The sequence below is a fragment of the Pelobates fuscus genome, chromosome 3 (assembly GCF_036172605.1).
Source record: "Pelobates fuscus isolate aPelFus1 chromosome 3, aPelFus1.pri, whole genome shotgun sequence".
Lineage (NCBI taxonomy): Eukaryota > Metazoa > Chordata > Amphibia > Anura > Pelobatidae > Pelobates > Pelobates fuscus.
The window spans coordinates 372,519,294-372,540,887 of record NC_086319.1 but is presented as its reverse complement, the minus strand read 5'-3'; the positions used below and the strand labels follow the sequence as shown (position 1 = coordinate 372,540,887).

At 46.0% G+C, this 21,594-nt stretch overlaps 1 protein-coding gene across 3 annotated transcripts in view; it reads right to left on the bottom strand.

The window, feature by feature from the left end:
- SCAPER (S-phase cyclin A associated protein in the ER) overlaps positions 1 to 19,613 on the bottom strand; it is a 292,144-nt gene extending 272,531 nt beyond the window's left edge. For all 3 annotated transcript variants that reach the window (XM_063449439.1, XM_063449440.1, XM_063449441.1), the window contains exon 1: positions 19,560 to 19,613. In XM_063449439.1, coding sequence (XP_063305509.1) covers positions 19,560 to 19,562 — 3 coding nt within the window. In that variant the 5' untranslated portion in view covers positions 19,563 to 19,613. The remainder of the gene's footprint in view (positions 1 to 19,559) is intronic.
- Positions 19,614 to 21,594: the final 1,981 nt, after the last annotated feature.

The window sequence follows — 21,594 nt, the reverse complement described above, 5'->3', positions numbered from 1 at the left end:
TGACTGTGAAGAATTTTGCAGATGGTGGGACTCCAGAGAGCAGAGTATGGGGATTTGGTACAAGAGGGGTGTCCAGGACGGTAGCTTCATTGACGGCACGGAGATCCTGAACCATCCTGTACTTCTCAGGCTCACCTTTTGGAGTTTTCTTTTTCACAGGAAATAATGGGGTGTTGCATTCAGATTTACATTTTACCAGGGCACCCTTCTCCAGGAGTGCCTTGATGTGGATAGAAATGGCAGCAGCCTGCGCTGGTTTTAATGGATATTGTGGCTTTCTTGGTAACTTAGCTCCTGGAATAAGCTTTACCACCACAGGGGGAACATTTAGGTGACCTATGTCCTCTGGGCCTCAGGACCATAGCTTGGCGGGCACCTGTGTTTTTAATACCTCTGGGAAATTGGACCTTAATTCTGCTGCTTCCTCGCGGGGCTTTTCCAAATGCAGCATCAGAGGCAAGGAGCACAAGGCTGAGGTGTCTGATTCAGATAGAGGTGTAGACATTTCTATCTGCCCATCTGGGGTGAAGGTGATGGATGCTTGCAAGCGTGAGAGAACATCAGCACCTAACAGGTTAATTGGGCAAGTGGAGGATACCACAAAGCGAGCAAGCAGGCTAGAGCCAACTCGTAGTGGAGTTGTTAACGGGCTGTGTCTTGGCTGGCCATCCACTCCAACACAAGAGACATCAATATTGGACAGGAAAGATGGGTCTGGCAGGTCTTGTTCTCTCAGAACACTACGGGCTGCACCTGTGTCAACAAGAAATGTGGTTGGTTGGCCCTCAATGGGTAAAGTCACTGTAGCAAGTGGCCCCCCCTTATCCCCTGTAGACACTGCCATAACAGGGGTTAATGACACAGGCTTGCCAATTTCCTAATCATCTGGTTCCTCAATTATCGGAACCTCCTTCTCGGCCTTGGGGGCCGGGGCAGGCCTGGATGGCTTTCTTGGCTCTCTCTTGGGTTCCGGGCAATCACTTTTAAAATGCCCTTTGGCCTTGCAATTAAAACAAACACCATCCTCTGGTTTGGTACCCTTGGGAATAGGGGTAGTGCGTGCCACCATAAGAGGAGCAGAGCTTGGCCTTCTGGGGGTCTGGGCAGACTCTAGGCCTCTAGCAACTAGGAGTAAAGTATCCAGGGGAACAACCTTATATTCAGGGCGGGCAGCAATAATTCCCTTGCGTATTGAGTCTTTAACACCTTGGACAAAAGCACCGGACAGCATTTGTGAATGAATCTTGTCAGTAAGATCGAACCCCAAATCTGTGAACATTTGGTACAGTCTTGCATGAAACCTTTCCACTGATTCTCCTTTATCTTGTATAACATCAGTAAGGCCAGCAGCCTGATCTGCAAGTTTATCCTTAGCCCATTCTCTTAATTGGTTGCAAAAAGTTACTCCGGAGGGGTAATCAACGTCACTGCTGAGTAGATCTGTACTGAGGTGTCGGGCCATGCTTGGCCAGTATGCATCCCCTGCTTTAATGGCACAAATACTCAGTAAATCACGCCATGCGGCGGAATAAGTCTTTTGAATTTGAACTACCCCTCGGTAAAAGGGCATAGGTTGCTTTTCTGGGTCAGGGAGTGATTTCATTAAAGCACTAGCTTGAGTGGGGTTAAAAGCAACATACTTAGGAGGGGCCCGTTCTCCCCGACCCTTGTGGCCGAAGGGATCATCGATAGAACGATGAGTTGGGGCTCCCGCAGCGACCTCCGATGAGACATGGGATACCCTATCCTCCTCTTCGTCATCGAAGTCTATGATGTTAGCTCTCTTACGTGGTGCAGGGCCCGCGTGAGGTGAAAGGGTCGGGGGATGGGAAGGAGCCCCAGATGCAGGGGTGGCTAGCGAGTCATAACCTGGGGATAGGTAGTGTAGCGGTACTTACCCTCTCCAGGGGCCGGCCGGGGTCCTCTCTTCTCGCCGCGCGCGGTCCTGCTCCTGCACGAGCCGCGCGCGGCTCAGCCAACGATAAGATCAGTCAGGCGGGCAGTGACCGCAAGAAGCGGTCACGTGTCCCGCCCGACACTAAGAGCGCGCCGCGCGTCTCGTGCGCGCTCTTAAAGGGACAGTGGGAGACTAAATTAGAATCAGTCTCCCATTGGCCCCTGTCATGCCACGTTCCCCATACACTCACGTTTTGGGGGCGTGGATATGACAAGGGCCAATCAAAGTGAACCTTAGGGTATTTATACTCACCTGTTTCCCTTGCTCCTTGCCCTATCGTGGTTTCTGTCCAGTTCCCTTTAGTGCTTGTATCGTTCAGTTGGTTTTTTGGTGCTTGACCTTGGCTTTGTTCCTGACTCCGCTCTCTCCTTATCCTTGCTTGCTTATCCGCTGTTTTGTCCTCTGTGTACCAGTCCTCGGCTTGTTCTACGTTACGCTGTCTCTCAGTTCCCTTGACCTCGGCTTGTTCTAGACTCTGTCTTTCTCTCTCGTCCTAGTCCGGCCATTCTAAGGTCCGGTAAGACGAACCCTGTTTCTTGTCTCTTGACTATTGAACTATTCCTGCGTGTTGGGGTATGTTACCGTGACATTACGATAGGGCCATGGACCCCGCAGGTTTAGGACAACAGATGGCCACTCATGAGGCTAGATTCGCAGAACAGGATCACCGTATGGATCAAATGGCTCAAGCCATCCAGACACTGTTATCCAGATCAGCTCCGGTACCTGTACCTGCGCCTCCTGTAAACCCTATACCAGACACAGCTAATATGCCTAATGCTTCAGCACATCTAACCCCGCCACCTAGGTATGGAGGGGACGCTAAGACATGTAGGGGATTCCTTAATCAAGTGGAGTTCCACTTTGAAATGTACCCACGTTCATTTCCCACTGATAGATCTAAGGTGGGTTTTCTTATGCACCAGCTTACGGATAAGGCACTAGAATGGGCAAATCCTATTTGGGAGGCTAATGGGCCTATGGTACACGACTTCACTAGCTTCCTCACAGCGTTTCGTAGAACATTTGACACGACTAAAAGGTCAAAAAATGCCGCCAGGGCATTAATGAGAATAAAGCAAGGATCTAAATCTGTAGCCGATTATGCTATTCAGTTCCGTACCCTTGCCTCACAGGTAGATTGGACTAATAATGGGCTTACTACTGCGTTTATGGAAGGTCTGTCTGAAACTATGTTGGATGAGGTAGCAGCTAAGGACCTCCCTGTACTCCTGGAGGACCTGATTGACTATCTTATCAATATAGATAACAGGATCCGTGACAGGTTATATACCAGGTCCAGAAATAGACATTTTGTTCCCGTTAACTCCCCTAGAGCTGAGACTCCCGAGGGATCTAAAGGTTCTGAGGAGGAACCTATGCAGTTAGGGGTTGCCAAACTTACTGACGCTGAAAAGCTTTATAGGAGAAAGGAGGGGTCATATGAGACAAGAATGTCCCGTGCGTCCAGGAAACTATCGCACCTAAGACCGTATAGAGGACTGGCCTTGGGTGTGACATCACAGTCCTACATTTGCCTCTGCTCCTATTTTACAGCATCCTGTCCCTTCACTGCCCTTTATTCTTGAAGTTGATGCTTCTGAGATAGGGGTAGGTGCTATCTTGTCTCAAAGAGATTCACCTGAAAAGCCGTTACACCCTTGTGGCTTCTTTTACAGACAGATGTCCAAAGCAGAGAAGAATTATGATGTAGGCAATCGTGAACTCCTTGCTATCATTTTGGCGCTCAAGGAATGGAGACATCTGCTAGAGGGTACTAGGGATCCCATCCTCATTTTAACGGATCACAAAAACCTCTCATACCTTAGTGAAGCAAAAAGATTGTCTTCTAGGCAGGCCAGGTGGTCTCTGTTTTTGTCTCGTTTTAATTACATAATCACATACAGACCGGGTGATCGTAATACTAAAGCTGACGCTCTGTCCAGACAATTCGAGACTACTGACAAACTCGAGGTCGATGTTACCCCTGTCATTCCGCCTGACAGAATAATAGCGACTACTGTTCTTTCTATTTCGTCTTCTCTCTTACAAGCTATTCAGGCTAAACAAAACTTGGCTCCTGGGTAGAGGCCTGCTGATAAGCTATTCGTTGATATACCGGAGAGACGAGACATCTTGTCATTATATCATGACACTAGAACTGCTGGACACCCTGGTATTTCTAAGACATTCTCAGCAGTTTCTAGATATTTCTGGTGGGCTTCCTTGCGCAAGGACGTCACCGATTACGTTAATGCCTGTAGCACTTGTGCCAGTATGAAATCCTCCCACAGAGTTCCTTGTGGGTTGTTGCATCCGTTGCCCATACCCGAGAGGCCGTGGTCCAATATATCCATGGATTTTATTGTTGAATTACCTCCCTCTAATGGTAAAACTGTCATCCTGATGATTGTGGATCGTTTTTCTAAGATGGCTCATTTTGTGTCTCTTGTCAAATTGCCATCATCCAAGGAACTGGCCTCTATCTTTGCCAGGGAGGTGTTTCGGTTGCATGGTATTCCCACTTCGATCGTGTCCGATAGGGGTAGTCAGTTTATCTCCAGATTCTGGAGAACATTTTGTACAGAGATGGGTATCTCCCTCTCGTTTTCCTCCGCTTACCACCCCCAGTCTAATGGAGCTGCTGAACGTGCCAACCAATCTCTAGAGCAGTATCTTCGTTGTTTCGTGTCCCACCATCAGAACAATTGGGCTGACCTTCTTCCTTGGGCTGAGTTTGCTCGTAATAATGCTGCTCATGAATCCTCCGGTAACAGCCCTTTTTACGTTGTTTATGGCCGGCATCCCATGGTTCTTCCAGCTGCATTCTCCTTACAGGGCATGCCAGCTCTGGACGAACATTTGGCTAGTCTACGTAATACTTGGGAGCAGGTTCAGTGTTCTTTGGTGGCTTCAGCTGCTCGCCAGAAGGTTCAGGCAGACAAGCATCGCAGGGCGGCTCCATCCTATGCTGTGGGAGACCGGGTTTGGCTTTCTACTCGCAATATTCGTCTTCGTGTGCCTTCTATGAAGTTGGCCCCTCGTTTTATTGGTCCTTTTCGTATCTTGCATGTGGTTAATCCTGTCTCGTATGCACTGGATCTTCCTAAAAATCTACGCATTCCTAACGTGTTTCATACCTCCTTGTTAAAACCCCTCCTGTGCAACCGTTATACTCGGCATGTTCCTCCTCCCCCTCCGGTTTCTGTGGAGGGCCATGAGGAGTTTGAAGTGGCGGCTGTAATTGACTCTTGTTTGCTTCGGGGTCGCCTCCAATATCTGGTACATTGGAAGGGCTATGGGTCTGAGGAACGCAGTTGGATTTCCGCTGACGCTGTTCACGCTCCTCGCCTTGTGCGTTCTTTCCACGCTCGTTTTCCTGCCAGGCCTGCTCCTCCCCGCCCGGTGGGCGTGTCTTCAGGGGGGGGTACTGTAGCGGTACTTACCCTCTCCAGGGGCCGGCCGGGGTCCTCTCTTCTCGCCGCGCGCGGTCCTGCTCCTGCACGAGCCGCGCGCGGCTCAGCCAACGATAAGATCAGTCAGGCGGGCAGTGACCGCGAGAAGCGGTCACGTGTCCCGCCCGACACTAAGAGCGCGCCGCGCGTCTCGGGCGCGCTCTTAAAGGGACAGTGGGAGACTAAATTAGAATCAGTCTCCCATTGGCCCCTGTCATGCCACGTTCCCCATACACTCACGTTTTGGGGGCGTGGATATGACAAGGGCCAATCAAAGTGAACCTTAGGGTATTTATACTCACCTGTTTCCCTTGCTCCTTGCCCTATCGTGGTTTCTGTCCAGTTCCCTTTAGTGCTTGTATCGTTCAGTTGGTTTTTTGGTGCTTGACCTTGGCTTTGTTCCTGACTCCGCTCTCTCCTTATCCTTGCTTGCTTATCCGCTGTTTTGTCCTCTGTGTACCAGTCCTCGGCTTGTTCTACGTTACGCTGTCTCTCAGTTCCCTTGACCTCGGCTTGTTCTAGACTCTGTCTTTCTCTCTCGTCCTAGTCCGGCCATTCTAAGGTCCGGTAAGACGAACCCTGTTTCTTGTCTCTTGACTATTGAACTATTCCTGCGTGTTGGGGTATGTTACCGTGACAGGTAGTCACCGGGGATTACCGGCATCAGGGCTGAACTGGGGGCCGCCATATTGGGGGCGGGAAGAGGAGTTGCATTAGGATTAAGAAGTGGCGGCCATGTTTGATATGGGTACAGCCGGGGCAGACTGAGCCGGACTGGGCATGACCGGAACCTGGGGAGTGGCTTGGGGAAAGGGAGGGTAACCGGGGTAGGGCAGGGCCATGGGATATAGGAAGGGGTAGGGCCAGGCAGGGGAGGGCAGAAGAGTAGGGTGGGTAGTTACATTTAAGGAGGTAGGGTATTGGACTGGGGTGGAGCCGGTTATGGGAGGAGACGGGACGGGATTGGTAGGGATGGGTGCAGAAGGAGGAGTCGGAGCAAGGGAGGGAGGGGTAGTTAGTTGGGCGGATGCTGATGGGAGGGGATTAGCTACGGAGAGGGATTGCAGGGAGGAAATGGCAGATGGAATGTTAGGATTAGGCATGGAAGGTAGCGTGGGGATGGATGAGGATGATGAGACAGTTAGAGACGGGGAAGGGGTAAAGAAAGATCCATCAGAATTCAGGACCGGGCAGACAGGGGAGGTGATGGGATGGGATTCGGGAGGATTGGGAGTGGGGAACATAGTCAGCTGGCTATCACCTACTGCTGACTGAACCTTGGGGATAGACATCCCCTGGGCGCCATTTTGGGGCGCTGGCTGAGGGTAAACCCCAGCAACACAATTCTTATGATACACAAACAATTTCACACCTTTGTGATTTATCTCTTCCTCAACCCAACCTTCTAACTGAATAGCTTTCGCTACTCTGTACCATGCTTCAGCAGTCTTTAATAAATCATTATCTGTAAGCTTGCCTTTCATTTCTGTCAGTAACTTACGCCAACTTTCTGGTTGTAATCTTCCACATGTCGGTACAGCAATTTTACATACTTTTGCAATCTTTTCAACACCTTTAACCATCTCTCAATAGCTTCTGCAAGGCCTGTGTCATTTGTGCAAAATGCAATCCAGGAAAACCAATCAAGGTGCCTGCAAAACACCTGGCAAAGCCCATGTACCCCTTCCAGCGAATTCAAATTGACCACATCCAAATGCCCAAGAGTGGGCCCCATGAATATGCACTAGTCATAGTGGACATGTTCTCAGGATGGCCAGAGGCCTACCCAGTGGCCAATATCACTGCAAAAACAACCGCAAGACGCCTACTTACAGAGATAGTATGTAGGTTCGGACTCCCAGAAGTCATTGAAAGTGATCAAGGCCCAGCTTTTACAGCAACAGTGACTAAAGAAATTTGGACTGCTCTAGGGGTGACCCTAGCCTTCCACACCCCTTACCACCCACAAAGTAGTGGTAAAGTAGAGCGCATGAATGGCACTCTAAAAGCCAGAATGTTAAAAATGTCACAAGAAACAAAAATGCCCTGGCCAGAAAGCCTGTCAATAGCTTTATTTAGTGTTAGGCACACACCTAGAGGGAAGCATTCACTGTCCCCATATGAGATTCTATTTGGGACAGCACCCAGACTAGGTTGTTATTATCCGCAGCAGTTACAGCTCCAATCAGATGTTTTAGTAGACTATGTAACTGAACTTTCAAGTGCCTTAAACAAAATACATGCCCAAGTTTTCTCTTCAATTCCAGATCCCGAGTTGGATACAGGTACCCATAACCTGCTTCCCGGAGATTGGGTTCTGGTCAAGAAGTTTGTGCGGAAAAATACCCTGGAACCAAGATTTGACGGTCCATTCCAAGTTCTCCTGATTACCGCAACCTCCGTCAAACTGGCCGGTAGGCCAAATTGGATCCACGCTTCCCACTGCAAGAAATCTCCTGCTCCAGAGGAAGCGAATACCGCACAAGCATGTACCTCTGGTACACCTTCTCCTTAATTAGCCTCATAAAGGCCCAGCAAGTAGCCATTACCAAAGATGTTAGTGGGTACACCTTCTGGTATAATTCATCGTGCACCCATGTGGCTACTTATACCTTTGATTACTGTGATATTGTAGAATGCCCATTTCCCACATCACAAATCCAGAGTATCTATAGAGATATCCCTCATTCAAAAGACCCATATGTTTGTGTAGTTGACAAGCAATGGGGGCACAATTGTAACCATTGGGGGGCGGCGGGATGGAATGCCGGGCCTGCCTGGGGTTACAAACCAAAAAGTGCCTTATCTAAAGTAGATGATCATGGTAGATCCCTTCTCCAGAGAATGACTTTGAGAAAGCCTGGGGGGGGTACACCAATGAAATTAATCCTTAACATTGAGCATCCAAGCCCAACAGATGCAGACCAGTATGTGATGGGAATGTATTGGAAAAAGGGTACCTACCGTAAATTAGGGCATTTCTACCTCAAAGATATGTGTAACTCCTCTGAGTGGCAAGGGGCCACCCATATGGTCCCTAACCCATTAAAACCTCATATCCAGACCTTTCAAGAAATGATGGCCATTGCTAACCCCACCTTTGAAGATACCATGGCCGCTGAAACAGGTTTTAATGATGTAAATTTATGGTTAGAATGGATGAAATATAATGCTAATAAGCATAATAAGACCGCATGCTATGTATGTGGCGGTGCCCGGCCTCACCTGGGTACTGTGCCTTTAATCCTGCCAGTAGATATAGAAGAATGTGTTTTAAGCCTTTTTGCCTATCACTATAATTTTAACAGGTCCATATGTATTGCATGGACAAAGGAGTATCCTCTCCTAACCAAGGATGTCAAACCCCCAGATGGTATTACCGTGTATAAAGGTAATTACACTTGTTATGCTAATTATGATGGAATCAGTAAATTCTTGGGTAACTTCTCTAAGGGGTATTGTGCTACCTACAGAAATGTCTCTATGAACTTGTTGCAGTTTCACACCAGGTCATTAGGGGATATTTACTGGTTGTGTGGGGATTTACAGCTAAGATCCAGAATGGACAAAGAGTGGTGGGGGGAGTGTACTCTGGCTAAAGCCATTATGCCTATACATATCATCTCTGACACACACCTCGTCACCCATGAGTCCAGGCACACTAAGGTTAAGCGTGACGCCCCAGTGAAAGGAAGTTTTGATCCTCATGTGTATATTGATGCCATTGGAGTGCCTAGGGGGGTGCCCAATGAGTTTAAAGCAAGAGATGAAGTTGCTGCAGGATTTGAATCACTTTTTGCCATAGTTACCACAAACAAGAATTTAAATTGGATAAATTACATTTATTATAATCAACAGCGTTTTGTTAATTATACCAGAGACGCCCTCCAGGGGTTGGCCGAACAGTTGCAGGCCACATCCCAAATGGCTTTCCAGAATAGAATGGCCCTAGATATGATCTTAGCCGAAAAAGGAGGGGTTTGTAAAATTTTGCCCGACACCATGACATGTTGTACCTATATCCCAGAAAACACAGGCCCTAATGGTAAAGTTACATTAGCCATAGAGAAATTAAATGACCTGTCTCAAGAGTTAAAAAGGAATTCTGGGATAAAAGATCCCTGGGAAAGATGGTTTGGTTGGATGACAGGATGGCAAAAGGCTTTAATGCATATTGGTATGGCTATACTAATTTTTCTTTTTATCTTTGCTCTTCTCTTTTGTTGTATCCTCCCATGTCTGAGAAAATCCCTCATGAAGACTGTTGACCAAGCGGCACCCACTTTCACCCATCTCGAAGTTGATGACCAAGATTTCCAAGACATCAACTCACCCTGTCTGCCGCTGCAAACAATCCCTTTTGTTGATAAAGTGCAGGAATTCTAGGAAGGGACTAGCTTAGGGACAGCATCTGTCAGTGAATGGTAAAGGCCCCGTGTGGAGAAGTGGTGGGTTAGCTGCCATGGGACACCCATGGGTGTGAAGTGTTCGAGAGCCATACTGACGGATGAGTTAGCCTATCAGGGTCAGATCTAGGGACAGTCTTGCACTTTGCATTAACACCTAGCTAGCGGCCACGGGGTTTCTGTGCCTTTGGGTTAACACGTCTTCCTGGTACTAACTTAATAAAGTTTTTATCTCTTAGAATCTAACATTTCATAGGGGGGACTGATGTGGGATTATTAAAAAATCTTTATTGTACTTGCATTGAATTATTGCACTAACTCCATTTTAACTGTATACTGTGACAATCCTCCATTTTGTCCTCCTAACCTGACTTCTTCAATCCTCCATTTTGTCCTCATAACCTAACTTGTTCATTTTAAAACCACCTTACACGACAGAATTTCCCAGCACATCTAATACAATAGACAAAGACTGTATTTTCTATAAAGACATGATTAACACAGGAATTGCTGACTTTTCCTTAACTTGCAACATAGTATAATTTGAAGGCCATGAGAACACAGTAGTAATGAAATGTTCTATTCATAAGAGACCTTGCACCTGGCCACGAGGCCTGAGATCACTGACCGTGTAAAATGACGCTCAAGACCCCCTTGTCCCCACCCGTGTCCAGAACAATCCCACCTCTTGGTGGGTGGGCACGGGACTAACCACTTAATTTTTGAGCCAATTAGTAATGATGTGGGATTATTTAAAAAACCTTATTGTACTTGTATTCAATAATTGCACTAACTCCATTTTGACTTTATACTGTGACAGTCCTCCATTTTGTCCTCCTAACCTGACTTCTTCAATCCTCCATTTTGTCCTCATAACCTAACTTGTTCATTTTAAAACCACCTTACATGACAGAATTTCCCAGCACATCTAATACAATAGACAAAGACTGTATTTTCTATAAAGACATGATTAACACAGGAATTGCTGACTTTTCCTTAAGATTTGCAACATAGTATAGTTTGAAGGCCATGAGAACACAGTAGTAATGAAATGTTCTATTCATAAGAGACCTTGCACCTGGCCACGAGGCCTGAGATCACCGACCGTGTAAAATGACGCTCAAGACCCCTTGTCCCCCACCCGTGTCCAGAACAATCCCACCTCTTGGTGGGTGGGCACGGGACTAACCACTTAGTTTTTGAGTCAATTAATAATATTGATAGGAGGACACTAATCCCGACACTTAACAATTAATCCAATTAATGATGTTTATTTGCTGATATTCTAATAATCAATGATGACGTAAAATGTCTCTTAAAAGGACCTGCGCGTCCGCTTTTTAATCACTTGCCAATAAATTTTCTCGAAGTTATTTTAACCTGAACCTTGTGTGTCAGACTTAATTACTTCAGCGTATATACGCAATTTATTTTATTGATTCGGACAGGAACAGATAGACATTTAAACATTTTGGTTTACTGCTAAAAAGTACCATAACAACTTGGCGCCCCACGTTGGGCGCCAGCCACTTGCCACAGTGACTTTGCCCATTGAAGGCCACCCTACCACATTTCTAGTTGACACAGGTGCAGCCCGTAGTGTTCTGCGAGAACAAGACCTGCCAGACCCATCCTTTCTGTCAAATATTGATGTCTCTTGCGTTGGAGTAGATGGCCAGCCAAGACATAGCCCTTTAACAACTCCATTACGAGTTGGCTCTAGCCTGCTTGCTCGCTTTGTGGTATCCTCCACATGCCCAATTAACCTGTTAGGTGCTGATGTTCTCTCACGCCTGCAAGCATCCATCACCTTCACCCCGGATGGGCAGGTAGAGATGTCCACACCTCTATCTGAATCAGACACCTCAGCCTTGTGCTCCTTGCCTCTAATGCTGCATTTAGAAAAGCCCCGTGAGAAAGCAGCAGAATTAAGGTCCAATTTCCCAGAGGCATTAAAAACACAGGTGCCCGCCAAGTTATGGTCCTCAGGCCCAGAGGACATAGGTCACCTAAATGTTCCCCCTGTGGTGGTAAAGCTTATTCCAGGAGCTAAATTACCAAGAAAACCACAATATCCATTAAAACCAGCACAGGCCGCTGCCATTTCTACCCACATCAAGGCACTCTTGGAGAAGGGTGCCCTGGTGAAATGTAAATCTGAATGCAACACCCCACTATTCCCTGTGAAAAAGAAAACCCCAAAAGGTGAGCCAGAGAAGTACAGGATGGTTCAGGATCTCCGTGCTGTCAATGAAGCTACCGTCCTGGACACCCCTCTTGTACCAAATCCCCATACTCTGCTCTCTGGAGTCCCACCATCTGCAAAATTTTTCACAGTCATTGACCTAGCAAATGCGTTTTTCAGTGTCCCACTGGACCCATCCTGCCAATACCTGTTTGCTTTCACCCATGAGATGCAACAGTATACCTGGACTGTCATGCCCCAAGGGGCACAAAATTCACCAAGTCAATTTGCAAAGGCCATGGCCACCATCCTTGACCCATGGCAAGCTGAGCACCCAGAAGTTGTTCTGCTCCAGTATGTGGATGATTTGCTGCTCTGTGGAGATGATATACCCACTACTGAAAAGTGCTCAATTAGTCTGCTTTGTTATTTGGCAGAACAAGGATGCAAAGCTTCGCTCATTAAGCTACAGTTCTGCCAACCCTCAGTAATTTTCCTTGGACATTGCCTATCCCAAGGTACCAGACATCTTACCCGGGACCGGGTGAGAGCTGTACTGGATATTCCAACTCCAAGGACTTCAAAATCTCTCCATGCCTTCCTAGGCCTCATTTCCTACTGCAGAGCATGGATCCCAGAAGCCTCCCTGCTCATGCAACCTCTCTATGACGCACTTAAGTCTGACCCTTTCTGTTTGACTAATGAAGCTCTGGACAATTTCAATGCTCTCAAACGTGCCATTGCTTCTGCTCCTGCCTTGGGCCTACCTGACTACTCCAAACCTTTCAAATTATTTGTCTCTGAAAGACAAGGCCACGCAACAGGAGTTCTCACCCAAACTAATGATTTAAGAGGCCGCCAGAGGCCTATTGGATATTTTTCATGTCAACTGGACATTGTGGCCAGAGGGACTCCTTCCTGTCTCAGGGCTGTTTTTGCTGCAAGAGAGCTCATAGAAAGAACCTCAGACCTGGTCCTTGGCCACCCTCTGGTTGTTTTGGCCCCTCATGATATTTCTGCCATCATCAACCAAGTCCAGCTCAAGCACGTGTCTCCAGCCCGACACCTACGCCTCCAGTGCCATCTTCTTCTACCTGACAATATTTCCATCCAAAGATGTCAAGTTCTTAACCCATCCACTCTTCTTCCACTCCCTGAGGGGGGTATCTATTATGGATTTATCACAGATGAAACCTACATTTACCTGCTTTGTGGATGTATCAAGAAAGTCATGCATCCACATTTGACATTTTATGAAGATGAGAAGCCTCTCTGTGAAGGCCCAGATTACGCCTTCTGTACCATGTGGTACAAACCAGACATTACTCCCGAACCTTGCTATGAAGATGAGCTTTACCACTGGACTGATGTGAAGCTCACTGCTCAAGATTTCTATTGTGATTCTGAAGGCAATAGCATGGTCTTGGTCCAACTACCTCAACAACTTAACTACCTCTACCGCCATTGGGATACTGCTATCCCACATATTCCTGTTACCAAATTGAAGACAAGGTCATGGAATGATCTTGGGCCCATGGCAAAGCTATGGGCCACCATGGATGAAGAACAGCTACAGGAAAATGGTATTGTCAAATACCCAACAACTGACCTTCTGGAAGCGTGGCCACGCCACTTCCTAGAAAAAGAATTTCAAGATCTGATCATAGTGAATGATTATGACCCCGAAACACCTCATGACTGTTTTGAACAGATGAAAATGGAGACAGTGCACCTACCAACTGTGCATGAGAATCCATTACAAGATCCAGATTTTACCCTGTTTGTGGACGGCTCAAGATATGCTGATGAAGAAGGAAGATATCATACAGGATATGCCGTAACCACAACAGACGAAGTTATCAAATCATCATCCTTACCGCCAGCAATGTCTGCGCAAGAAGCTGAATTACAGGCTCTGACTTCAGCATGCAAAATTTCCGAAGGAAAACGTGCCAACATCTATACAGATTCAAGATATGCTCTGGGTGTGGCACATGACTTCGGCCTAATTTGGAAGACAAGAGGATTTCTTACCACCGCCGGTACACCAGTCAAACATAGTACTGCAATCAAGGAGCTAATGGATGCCCTCCTACTCCCTGAAGAAGTGGCCGTTCTGAAGGTAAAGGCCCATGGGAAATTGGATACAGATGAAGCAAAGGGCAACCATTTGGCTGATCAGGCTGCTAAGCTAGCAGCCAGGGATCTGCAGGAAGTGGATGAAGAAGTGTCCGGACAAGAAGAAGAAGAAGAAGAAGTCCCTATTTTTGCTCTGCAAACTCTTCCTACTGATTTGCGAATTTTGCGAGAACAGCAAGCTGCAGTCACTCCTGAAGAAATCCAGAAATGGAAAAAGAAAGGAGCCGTCCAAAAGGACGGAGTATATTACAACAACTTCAAATTTTGTCTTCCAAAAAAATTATATCCAGCAGTTGTCCAGTGGGCACATGGGCCTGCACACCTGTCAAAGGAATTGATGGCCGCCCTCATACAGAAGTATTATGAAGCACCCGGAATCACAACATTGATCAGCAGCTTCTGTAAGGCCTGTGTCATTTGTGCAAAATGCAATCCAGGAAGACCAATCAAGGTGCCTGCAAAACACCTGGCAAAGCCCATGTACCCCTTCCAGCGAATTCAAATTGACCACATCCAAATGCCCAAGAGTGGGCCCCATGAATATGCACTAGTCATAGTGGACATGTTCTCAGGATGGCCAGAGGCCTACCCAGTGGCCAATATCACTGCAAAAACAACCGCAAGACGCCTACTTACAGAGATAGTATGTAGGTTCGGACTCCCAGAAGTCATTGAAAGTGATCAAGGCCCAGCCTTCACAGCAACAGTGACTAAAGAAATTTGGACTGCTCTAGGGGTGACCCTAGCCTTCCACACCCCTTACCACCCACAAAGTAGTGGTAAAGTAGAGCGCATGAATGGCACTCTAAAAGCCAGAATGTTAAAAATGTCACAAGAAACAAAAATGCCCTGGCCAGAAAGCCTGTCAATAGCTTTATTTAGCGTTAGGCACACACCTAGAGGGAAGCATTCACTGTCCCCATATGAGATTCTATTTGGGACAGCACCCAGACTAGGTTGTTATTATCCGCAGCAGTTACAGCTCCAATCAGATGTTTTAGTAGATTATGTAACTGAACTTGCAAGTGCCTTGAACAAAATACATGCCCAAGTTTTCTCTTCAATTCCAGATCCCGATTTGGATACAGGTACCCATAACCTGCTTCCCGGAGATTGGGTTCTGGTCAAGAAGTTTGTGCGGAAAAACACCCTGGAACCAAGATTTGACGGTCCATTCCAAGTTCTCCTGATTACCGCAACCTCCGTCAAACTGGCCGGCAGGCCAAATTGGATCCACGCTTCCCACTGCAAGAAATCTCCAGCCCCCGAGGAAGCAGATACCGCACAAGCATGTACCTCTGGTACACCTTCTCCCTAATCAGCCTTATAAAGGCCCAACAAGTAGCCATCACCAAAGATATTAGTGGGTATACCTTCTGGTACAATTCATCATGCACCCATGTGGCTACTTACACCTTTGACTATTGTGACATTGTAGAATGCCCGTTCCCCACATCACAAATCCAGAGTATTTACAGAGATATCCCTCATTCAAAAGACCCATATGTTTGTGTAGTTGACAAGCAATGGGGGCACAATTGTAATCATTGGGGGGCGGCGGGATGGAATGCCGGGCCTGCCTGGGGTTACAAACCAAAAAGTGCCTTATCTAAAGTAGATGATCAAGGTAGATCCCTTCTCCAGAGAATGACTTTGAGAAAGCCTGGGGGGGGTACACCAATGAAATTAATCCTTAACATTGAGCATCCAAGCCCAACGGATGCAGATCAGTATGTGATGGGAATGTATTGGAAAAAGGGTTCCTACCGTAAATTAGGGCATTTCTTCTTAAAAGATATGTGCAACTCTTCTGAGTGGCAAGGGGCCACCCATATGGTCCCTAACCCATTAAAACCTCATATCCAGACCTTTCAAGACATGATGGCCATTGCTAACCCCACCTTTGAAGATACCATGGCCGCTGAAACAGGTTTTAATGATGTAAATTTATGGTTAGAATGGATGAAATATAATGCTAATAAGCATAATAAGACTGCATGCTATGTGTGTGGTGGTGCCCGGCCCCACCTGGGTACTGTACCTCTAATCCTGCCAGTAGATGTAGAGGAATGTGTTTTAAGCCTTTTTGCCTATCACTATGATTTTAACAGGTCCATATGTATTGCATGGACAAAGGAGTATCCTCTCCTAACCAAGGATGTCAAACCCCCAGATGGTATTACCGTGTATAAAGGTAATTACACTTGTTATGCTAATTATGATGGAATTGGTAAATTCTTGGGTAACTTCTCTAAGGGGTATTGTGCTACCTACAGGAGTGTCTCTATGAACTTGTTGCAGTTTCACACCAGGTCATTAGGAGATATCTACTGGTTGTGTGGGGATTTACAGCTGAGATCCAGAATGGACAAGGAATGGTGGGGGGAGTGTACTTTGGCTAAAGCTATTATGCCTATACATATCATCTCTGACACACACCTCGTCACCCATGAGTCCAGGCACACTAAGGTTAAGCGTGACGCCCCAGTGAAAGGAAGTTTTGATCCTCATGTTTATATTGATGCTATTGGGGTGCCTAGGGGGGTGCCCAATGAATTTAAAGGAAGAGATGAAGTTGCTGCAGGATTTGAATCACTTTTTGCCATAGTTACCACAAACAAGAATTTAAATTGGATAAATTACATTTATTATAATCAACAGCGTTTTGTTAATTATACCAGAGACGCCCTCCAGGGATTGGCCGAACAATTGCAGGCCACATCCCAAATGGCTTTTCAGAATAGAATGGCCCTAGATATGATCTTAGCCGAAAAAGGAGGGGTTTGTAAAATTTTGCCCGACACCTTGACATGTTGTACCTATATCCCAGAAAACACAGGCCCTAATGGTAAAGTTACATTAGCCATAGAGAAATTAAATGACCTGTCTATAGAGTTGAAAAGGAATTCTGGGATACAAGATCCCTGGGAAAGATGGTTTGGTTGGATGACAGGATGGCAAAAGGCTTTAATGCATATTGGTATGGCTATACTAATTTTTCTTTTTATCTTTGCTCTTCTCTTTTGTTGTATCCTCCCATGTTTGAGAAAATCCCTCATGAAGACTGTTGACCAAGCGGCACCCACCTTCACCCATCTCGAAGTTGATGACCAAGATTTCCAAGACATCAACTCACCCTGTCTGCCGTTGCAAACAATCCCTTTTGTTGATAAAGTGCAGGAATTCTAGGAAGGGACTAGCTCAGGGACAGCATCTGTCAGTGAATGGTAAAGGCCCCGTGTGGAGAAGTGGTGGGTTAGCTGCCATGGGATACCCGTGGGTGTGAAGTGTTCGAGAGCCATACTGACGGATGAGTTAGCCTATTAGGGTCAGATCTAGGGACAGTCTTGCACTTTGCATTAACACCTAGCTAGCGGCCACGGGGTTTCTGTGCCTTTGGGTTAACACGTCTTCCTGGTACTAACTTAATAAAGTTTTATCTCTTAGAATCTAACATTTCATAGGGGGGACTGATGTGGGATTATTTAAAAAACCTTATTGTACTTGTATTCAATAATTGCACTAACTCCATTTTGACTTTATACTGTGACAGTCCTCCATTTTGTCCTCCTAACCTGACTTCTTCAATCCTCCATTTTGTCCTCATAACCTAACTTGTTCATTTTAAAACCACCTTACATGACAGAATTTCCCAGCACATCTAATACAATAGACAAAGACTGTATTTTCTATAAAGACATGATTAACACAGGAATTGCTGACTTTTCCTTAAGATTTGCAACATAGTATAGTTTGAAGGCCATGAGAACACAGTAGTAATGAAATGTTCTATTCATAAGAGACCTTGCACCTGGCCACGAGGCCTGAGATCACCGACCGTGTAAAATGATGCTCAAGACCCCTTGTCCCCCACCCGTGTCCAGAACAATCCCACCTCTTGGTGGGTGGGCACGGGACTAACCACTTAGTTTTTGAGTCAATTAATAATATTGATAGGAGGACACTAATCCCGACACTTAACAATTAATCCAATTAATGATGTTTATTTGCTGATATTCTAATAATCAATGATGACGTAAAATGTCTCTTAAAAGGACCTGCGCGTCCGCTTTTTAATCACTTGCCAATAAATTTTCTCGAAGTTATTTTAACCTGAACCTTGTGTGTCAGACTTAATTACTTCAGCGTATATACGCAATTCAATTTTACTAATTTGGACAGGAACAGATAGACATTTAAACATTTTGGTTTACTGCTAAAAAGTACCATAACATAGTCACCTAAATTACTTTAGCTAAATAAAGCAGTTTTAGTGTATAGATCATTCCCCTGCAATTTCACTGCTCACTTCACTGTCATTTAGGAGTTAAATCACTTTGTTTCTGTTTATGCAGCCCTAGCCACACCTCCGTTGGCTATGATTGACACAACCTGCATGAAAAAAAACTGGTTTTCACTTTCAAACAGATGTAATTTACCTTAAATAATTGTATCTCAATCTCTAAACTGAACTTTAATCACATACAGGAGGTTCTTGCAGGGTCTAGCAAGCTATTAACATTGCAGGGGATAAGAAAATCTTAATTAAACAGAACTTGCAATAAAGAAAGCCTAAATAGGTCTCTCTTTACAGGAAGTGTTTATGGAAGGCTGCGCAAGTCACATGCAGGGAGGTGTGACTAGGGTTCATAAACAAAGGGATTTAACTCCTAAATGGCAGAGGATTGAGCAGTGAGGCTGCAGGGGCATGTTCTATACACCAAAACTGCTTCATTAAGCTAAAGTTGTTCAGGTGACTATAGTGTCCCTTTAATTTGAAGGCCACCATGGAAAGTTCCTGTGATTGCGCCACCTTTAGAACGTAATCCCAGAATTACTCTTCATAAATAAAGCCCCAATCTGAAGCATAAGTCGAGGAAGGTCGAACAGCAGATCCCCAGCTCTTGCGAATCCGCGATTCCCACGATGCTTTGCCAGCCTTGCCGCCGCCGTTCTAAGGTTACCTTTCTGATCTCCTCTGCTATAAATAAACTGTGATTATCTGATCAAACTACAAACATGACAAACACAGACAGACTAATGAAATGCCATAGCACCCAAAACAACCAGAAACACAATACACGATCCATGATTTGGGGTGAAATACTGAGAGAGGAGGTTTATGGGGGAAATAGCCAATTTGTTGCCCTAGGCACACTCACAATTCCAGATAATGGTGGCTTTCTTGGCAAAGCATGATGGGAGTTCCACCATAACAACAACACTTCCCATAAAGGTACCACATGACAGCCCAGAGACTATCCAGTCCCTGCAATGCGTCATGGGTAAACTGCTCATCCCCCCCACCGGCTATTTCCAGCCCTAACCCGGGCCGGCCCATTCAGCGAGCTGTCAGTTGGGGTTTATTGAGCGGCGGTTCGGCCGTGTCTTTATATACGTTTCGCGTTCCCCCTTACCATCCGGCAGCCGCAGCGCTCCCACCGCTGTCACCAGTCACTGACCGGAAAGGCGGGAAGCGCAGGCGCCGGACTCGGGGGGCGTGGCCCGCTGTCAACGGTCATGTGACGAGGAACACGAACGAGAGCTGCCATTGGCCAGCGCCCACGTGCTGGGAATGTCGCAGGAGCGCGAGGAACCAATCACATCGCCGCGTAGGTCCGGCGCGCTCCCGCCTCTCTGTTGTCAAGAGATGGTTGCCAGGGTGATATAGACGCGCTGCTGGGGCTAGTGTGGCTACCATGCAGATATTGGCTATGGGGCTGGTACTGGCCATGTGGCTAGTAGTGTGGCTACCATGCAGATATTGGCTATGGTGGCTAGTAGTGTGGCTACCATGCAGATATTGGCTATGGGGCTGGTACTGGCCATGTGGCTAGTAGTGTGGCTACCATGCAGATATTGGCTATGGTGGCTAGTAGTGTGGCTACCATGCAGATATTGGCTATGGGGCTGGTACTGGCCATGTGGCTAGTAGTGTGGCTACCATGCAGATATTGGCTATGGTGGCTGGTACTGGCCATGTGGCTAGTAGTGTGGCTACCATGCAGATATTGGCTATGGTGGCTGGTACTGGCCATGTGGCTAGTAGTGTGGCTACCATGCAGATATTGGCTATGGTGGCTGGAATTGGCCATGTGGGTAGTAGTGTTGTGAGGCTGGTACTAGCTATGAGCATACCTCCCTGTGTAGGAGCATAAACAACGTTACAGTCGCCCAGGGCTTAACAAAATGTTACACACACACCCTCCCATGTACCAAGCCCACATTCACCCTGTCCCTCTTGTTGTAAGGCTACTGCAACACATGTAAAGACTGCAGTATTTTGTTAATAAAGAACATTACATTTTGTTATGAATAAATACTTAATGCAACAGAAAAAAGTAACTGGTGACACATTTTAGGCATGTTTTGTGTGTTTGAATGTATGTATGTTTTTGTATGTACTGTTGCTATTTGAAAGCAGTGCTGTACTTGTGTATAACCTGCTTCACACAATGAGCAGGTTCAAGTAGAATGTAGATGGGAATGCCCCTTCCCACTCACTTATTTGCCATTTTATTCTGTTAAATTGTCTTCTCTTTTTGAATGTCTTCCGCCATCATTATTCAGCCCCTTCTATGACATCTCTGCTGGCTCCCAATCTATTAACGCTGATATAATTGTTGTGTGGGAATTGCTTTAGCATCTTGAAACTTCTTACCTGGGTTTCTCTTCTCCATACATTCCCCAATCTGTTGACTTCACTTGCGCAACCTACACCATGCACCATTCACCCTGTTCTCCTTCTTGAGTCCACTCATTCTCCCACTTAGTCCGATAATATTGGGACACATTCAGGCACACTGGGCTATCGTCATCAGTGCATTAAAGGGGAACTATCACCACTGAATAAAATATTGATAATCAGCTATACCTTGTGTTAAACCCTTTTTCACGAGATACTCTTTTTTTATTTTAATTATTTAGCAAATTCTGTAATAATCAAGTTTAGACAAGTAAAGTTAAAGAATAGAAACATTGCTACATTTCTCTGTTTAATATTTTCCTTCGTTCATCTTCTCTGTATAATTTCTCTGTGCTGACTGCTAATTACAAAGAACATAACTTCTAACAATGATTGACAGAGGATGTAGATAGAGCTCATTACTTGCTCCATTTATTGTTTTATGCTCATCGATGTTCCTGTCACCATGAACTCTAATTATGCTTCCTTTATTTGCTTATACTAGCGTACTTTATTTTATTTATTTTTTTATGTGCTTGAAGGGACACTCCAGACACCTAAAGCACTCTTCTGCTTGTTGTCTTTTTAATTTTACAACCATGTTACAATCCCCTCCCTTCCTTGGATGTCAATTAGACAACTTCCTGGTTGCTTAGCTCAGTGGAGCTAAACTCAAGAGGCAGCAATTACTTGGAGCACCTGGCTTGCAAAAACTTCTCATTGAGCTGCATTGGGAAGTCTGTGATTGGACAGCCAGATTCAGACAA